Below are 6,481 nucleotides of genomic sequence, written 5' to 3' on the forward strand. Positions count from 1 at the left end.
ATTTATTATTTTAAAATATTTTATTAATATTTTTTTATGAACTAATTTATTTATCATTTTATTAAAAAAATTGTTATTTAAGAAATTCATAGAAACTAACAACTTTTAGTATTTTTAACTATTATTTGGTTAGTATAAATACTAAATTAATTTAGGTGTTTAAATTTTAATTAAAAAATATGAATATAAATTATATTAATTTATAGGTAAAAACTGTATTAATTTATGTATAAAAATTTAGTAAATATAAATATAAATTATAATATTTTTTGTGTATAAAATATATATAAGGGTAAAGTATATTTTTTGTCCTTGAAGTTTGATAAAAATTTCAAAAATACTCTTAAATTTTATTTTGTTTCAATTTTGTCCTAGAAGTTTTCGATTTGGATCAAATATACCCCTGACGGTTAATTTTTCAAAAAATTTAAGACCAATTCAATAATAATTTCATAAGAACAACTTTCAACACAAACAAATCAAGCATAATTTTTATGCATTATTGTTAAATTGGTGTTAAATTTTTTAAAAATTTAGCCGTCAAGGATATATTTGATGCAAATAAAAATTTTTTAGGACAAAATTGAAATAAAATAAAATTTATGGATATTTTTAAAATTTTTGCCAAATTTTAAGAACAAAAAATATATTTTACCCTATATATAAATATAAATATAAATTATTATTAATTAAGTACTCATTAAAAATAATAATATTTATTGATCATATAATATTGATGTTATTTTGTGCGGATAGATGTGCTGATTCATCAAGAATTTATCCTAATCCTATCTAATATTTCTCGTATGTTGTATTCTACGTGTTTAGCCGAAGAATTGCATGTCAAGATTATTGCCACCTAAAAAGCTAACATGACATATGGCATCTCTGAGCACTCTCGAAGCGTGGAGAAACATTTGAAAGAGAGATTCGAATATGTTAGATACAGCATGACTCAACGTGTTTGCAGTTGAAGAATTGCATGTCAAGATTATTGCGTGCCACCTAGAAAGCTAACATGACATATGACATCTCTTAAGACATATATAAAAAGGCAACACATAGTACTCTCAAAGCGTCAAAAAATATTTGAGAGAGATTCAAATATGGCAGATAAAGCAATGAAAGGAGGTGCAAGATGTAATGATAGGTGTGGCTGCTCAGTTCCTTGCCCTGGTGATTCCACCTGCAGGTATTCATAATAATTCGTCTTAGCATCCCATTAATTAATTTCAATTAATCTAACAAGAACCAACTTTGGCAGGTGTGCAAGTGAGAGTGAAGGTGGAGGTGGAACTCAACACTTGACATGTCCGTGCGGAGAGCACTGTGAGTGCAACCCATGCACATGTCCCAAGACAGTTGCTGCTGGAGCTGGTTGCAAGTGTGGCCCAGGTTGCGCTTGTGCATCCTGCCGCCGTGCCTGATTAGTACTATTATTATTTCCATCACAAGCGTAGATATATGTGGGTTTTTATTTTATTATGGTGTATTTTGGTTTTGTTATGCGTATTTTTAGGGGTCATGTAGGTTAATAATGAATGTGTTGTTAATTCGCGTTCGTTGTTTTTCTGAATGAATAATGGACGTGTTGTATAATTTTCTCTACTAAGTAGAAGTTGTGAGTTGGGATTGTTCATTATATATGTATCAAATTATGCATTTTAAATCTTAATGCAATTTTTTATGAGTGTAATTTTATGGGTTATATACTTGAAATAAAATTTTAATGCAACTTATTGTGAGCATTATTCTATGAAGTATATACTTGACATCTATGCTGCTGTTGTAATAGGTTTTGCTCAAATGAGAGATAGAGATTGATAGAGAACTTGGAGATTATTTAGAAGGGAAACTAGGAAATTGGACTTGAATCGTATGGCTTTGAAAATTAGAAACAAATCCAAAATTGTATCAGGCCTCTAAGATTTGAGGACCACTTAACCATTCTCAACGAAGATTTTAGTACAAAAAAAAAATCAGTATCTAAAATTAATAAAAATATTATTTGTATATTAAATCAGTTATTAAATTAATTATTAATATATTTATATATAAATATATATAATTTAATTTATTTTTAATATATATTTTATATTTATATATTAAAATTAATTATTAAATTAATTATTAATTTATTTATATAATTTAATTTATTTTTAATATATATTTATATTTTAATATATATTTTATATTTATATATTAAAATTAATTATTAAATTAATTATTAATTTATTTATTAAATTAATTATTAAATTAGTTATTAATTTTTTTATATATAAATATATATAATTTAATTTATTTTTAATATATATTTATATTTTAATATGTATTTTATATTTATATATTAATTAATTATTAAATTAATTATTAATTTATTTATATATAAATAAATGTGTAGTTTAATTTGTTTTTAATATATATATTTATATTTTAATATATAATTTATATTAGTAATTAATTTTAATAATGAATTTATTTTAATTAATTAGTAGTTGATTTTGATATATATAATTAAAAAATAAAAGTATGTATTATTCTATTAAAATTTAATTTTAATATAGTAAAAACTTATAACGTCTAATTAGTTTTTAGCGAAAACAATGAAACAATTTTAAACATTAAAAAAAAAACAACTTTTTGTTGGGTAAAACATACAATATTATGATAAATATTTCTTTTGTTATTTTATAATATAATTTATTATTTGAATAATTTATAATAAATATTTGTTAATTTAATCATTAGTAATTGGTACCATGCAGGTTTTAAATTGTTATGGTCACCAAAATTGAAAACCTAGTTTATGATAAATATTTTATTTGTTTTACGCTTAAAAGATTAAAAAAATTTTAAAATGATAGTCCAAAATAGAGAGTACATTTGAACTTAAAAGAAAAATTGAGTAGTAATTTTTTTTTTTACTTAAAAATTGAGTAGTAATTTTTTTTTTTACTTTTGGTTTATGAAAAGTAGTATTAATATCTGGTGCAATTTTTAAAATTAAATTGTGATTTTTTAAGAAGCTATTTAGGAATTTATAGAAAAGTAAAAAAAATGACTTTTTTTCTAATATTACTATTTTTTATCATATTTTTATAAAATAAATATTTTTAAAACTAAAAATTCAAATACAAAATAACTTATTTATTATTGTTTAAGTTATTTTTTTAAAAGGAACTTAATTAAATTGTTTACCCAAAGCATTGACACTAAATGGTTGTTGACATGACCATTCGAAATATTTTTTCGTAGTGATGTTATAGACTTGCAACTTTTCTTGACGCTTGTTTTTTTCTTTTATTTTAAATTTAACCTTCTTACGTCACCAACAAAAATTATTAGCAAATATATAGAATTATATATCATCCAAATAATAAGGTTTAAAATTTAAAAAATTTAAATTTTAAATATTTTGAAATAAAATATGTTATTATTAATAAAAATTTAAATATTATTTAAATAAATATATATAAATACACGTATTAAAAATTTAAAATATTATTTAAATATATGTATTAAATATTTGAATGAGCTACTTAAATTAAAAAATTTAAATTTAAATAGAATATAATTCTATTTAATTCAAATTATATTAGATTAAATCAAAATAGTTTAAAAAATAAATTCAAATTGGCACGGTACAAATCAATCATTTGTATAAAATTGAATTCAATTAAAAAGTAAAAATCAAATTAATATTATCCAAATCGTTTAAAATTATATCACTTTTATGATTTGAATAAATTTAAAATGTACTATAAAATATAGTCTTATTTCATTAACAATCCAAATGATAAATTTAAATATATACTGTATTAATAGAAGTGAGTGTGTTAAAAATTTTATTTTTATAAGATCTATTTCTAGAGGTAAAACCTGTTCATTTAAGTGATTAAATAGACTAATCTTAATAAAAATATTTTTGTAAATAATTTATTTTTTTTACATTTTTATTTTTTATTTTTATCATAATTCTATAATAATTTAATGTTAATCTAAATATTAAATAAACTCAAATTAAAATAATAAAATGAAAAGATTTTAGCCCAAACAGAATTTTAATATTTTTTTTCTTCTTAATTACAGTAAAATTCTATATACAAACTTTTTCTCTTTCTTTTAATTAAGGAGTACTAAAATTTCATATAACTTTCCAATCAAATACGCTGCCATATCAAAATTGTTTCTAAAGTTACCGTGATCTCCCTCTCTTGATTAATCAGGTAAATGTTTCCGCTGTTGTACTTGTGATTAGACACTTGTCTGCTTATGTGATTGGATAGTTTGTGACTTTCTGACACATGAATATGATGCAGAATGTCACAAGATGGGAGATGCGCACAAAACCATTTATTAGGACCCTTGAGTTTCTTTGGCAAGAGGGCCATCCTGCTCATGCAACTCCTGAAGAGGCAGAAAATGAGGTCATGATCTTCGCTATGTTAAGCCTTAGTGTCTTCATCACTGTGATCTTAGTAAGTATTTCTATTCAACTGCAGGCTATACAGATGATTGACATTCTATACCAAATTTGCTTATGAGCAAGCTGCAATACCTGTTATTGCAGGTCGAAAATCTAAAGTAGAAACATTCGTTGGAGCTAATAAGACCTATACAATTGAGGTCATGATGGGTTACAAGAAAGCATTGCAAGCCGGAACCAGCCACAATCTTGTCCAGAGCTTTTCTTGTGCCTTTGGAACACAGGTATTTAAACGACATTTTAGTAGTTGCAGATCTGCAAAATGTTTTCTTGGTGTGAAGTTCACTTGTTTTTATCAATTTACTTAATTTTTTTCAAGAAATTATGCTCCTTCTCCCATCTTAAATGCACTAGTTATTTTTATTCATTTGCTATTTTTGCTTTCCATGATACCTGGGCAGTTACCCTCAAATTTTGATTGACTTTGTTATATTTGCATACCTTTTTTTTTATTTCAAGTATTTATATCAGATGCAGATGCTCAAGATTTATCCTTATGCAGTTTTTAGATGAGACTGGACAAATGCAGCATGTTTGGCGAACATCATCGGTAATTAGTACACGTTTTGTTGGAGGCATTATCATGACCCATGGAGATGATGCCGGCCTAATGCTTCCACCAAGGCTTGCTCCGATACAGGTACTTTAGGGTGCTGCACATCTAAGTCACGTTAAGTCACTGGTTTGGGATGATCCTTTGGAACATTTTTCACCTTTGCTGATAATTTAATTCATTTGATGGTTATACTTTTTGATGATATGCATTGCTTCATTTAGGTGCTAATTGTACCTATTTGGGAGAAGGATGAAGAAAAAGTGGTTGTTCTAAATGCAGCATTTTCTGTAAAAGAAGTTCTTCGTACGGCAGGTATTAAAGTTAAACTAGATGACTCAGAGCAAAGAACTCCTGGATGGAAATTCAATTTCTGGGAAATGAAGGTTTTCTCTTAAACTTGGATGCTTGATATAAATAATCTGATGTAGTAGTTGCTTCTGGCTTAATGCAAACTCTTGCCAAATTAAATTTCTACTTGTGCTTACCTAATATGCACCTTCTCATTTCAGGGTGATCCTCTTAGAATTGAAATTGGTCCTCATGATGTGTCAAGTGAGAGTGTCATGATATCCAGGAGAGATGTTCCTGGGATGGGAAGTAGGGAAAAGTGTTTGGAATCTCTATGGAGCCTTCCATTTTGGTGGATTTTGTGAAAGACAAGTTGTATGAAATACAGTCCTCTCTTTTGGAGAGAGCCATAGCATTTCGTGACAGGTTCACTCATTTTCTGTTTAAAATCTAAATATTTCCTTTTCTAAAATGCTTTGAATTGTTTGAAATAATGACTTCTGTTTAGTAATATAATTTCATTAATCATTTACTTGTTTAAAGTGAAGAAGGCTATTGGTAGCATAACCTTAGATTGTGGCAAAACAATGTTCTCCTTGAAGCTGGTTTTTGGCTTATGCTATAACACTAGCATATTGAAAAAGCACGGCATTTTCTTTTGCAGCAATATTGTAGATGTGAACTCATATGATGATCTTAAAGTAGCAATATCACAAGGCAAATGGGCTACGGGTCCTTGGTCTACTATGTAGGTTTTTTTATTTAAAGGGAAGAGTTTTGAATGATACAGAATTTATCATAATAAAAATACATCGAAATTAATTAATGAATACACATAAATTTCTTAATTTTTTACACCAAAATATTACTACAAAAACAAAAAATATCTCCTTTAATGCTGTATTTTTTTTATTTCTTTTTTACTTTTAGTTCAATGAATGTTAGTTTATCCTCTTCCTAGTAAATTTATAGTATTATTTTTTTTAGTTATATTTTTTTGTTTTTATTCTTATTATGAGAATAAAATAAGAAGAAACTTGAGAATGTAAAATAAGAAGGAAATGATAAATAAGAAAAAAAAAAGAAGATGATGATGAAAAAGAAGAAGAAGAAGAAGAATTAGCAGAAGATAAGAAAGAAGAAGAGAAAGA

The 6,481-nt window shown here is 25.2% G+C and overlaps 1 protein-coding gene and 1 pseudogene across 1 annotated transcript; both read left to right on the forward strand.

The window, feature by feature from the left end:
* The first annotated feature begins 1,100 nt into the window (after positions 1–1,100).
* LOC130946972 (metallothionein-like protein 4B) lies at positions 1,101–1,650 on the forward strand. The gene is made up of 2 exons (XM_057875883.1): positions 1,101–1,192; positions 1,265–1,650. Exons 1-2 carry the CDS (start codon positions 1,107–1,109, stop codon positions 1,425–1,427), a joined length of 249 nt encoding a protein of 82 aa, XP_057731866.1. The 5' UTR covers positions 1,101–1,106; the 3' UTR covers positions 1,428–1,650.
* A 1,207-nt stretch (positions 1,651–2,857) lies between these two features.
* LOC130945256 (proline--tRNA ligase, chloroplastic/mitochondrial-like) lies at positions 2,858–6,082 on the forward strand (annotated as a pseudogene).
* Positions 6,083–6,481: the final 399 nt, after the last annotated feature.

This window comes from Arachis stenosperma, chromosome 8 (assembly GCF_014773155.1).
Source record: "Arachis stenosperma cultivar V10309 chromosome 8, arast.V10309.gnm1.PFL2, whole genome shotgun sequence".
In the NCBI taxonomy this organism is placed as follows: domain Eukaryota; kingdom Viridiplantae; phylum Streptophyta; class Magnoliopsida; order Fabales; family Fabaceae; genus Arachis; species Arachis stenosperma.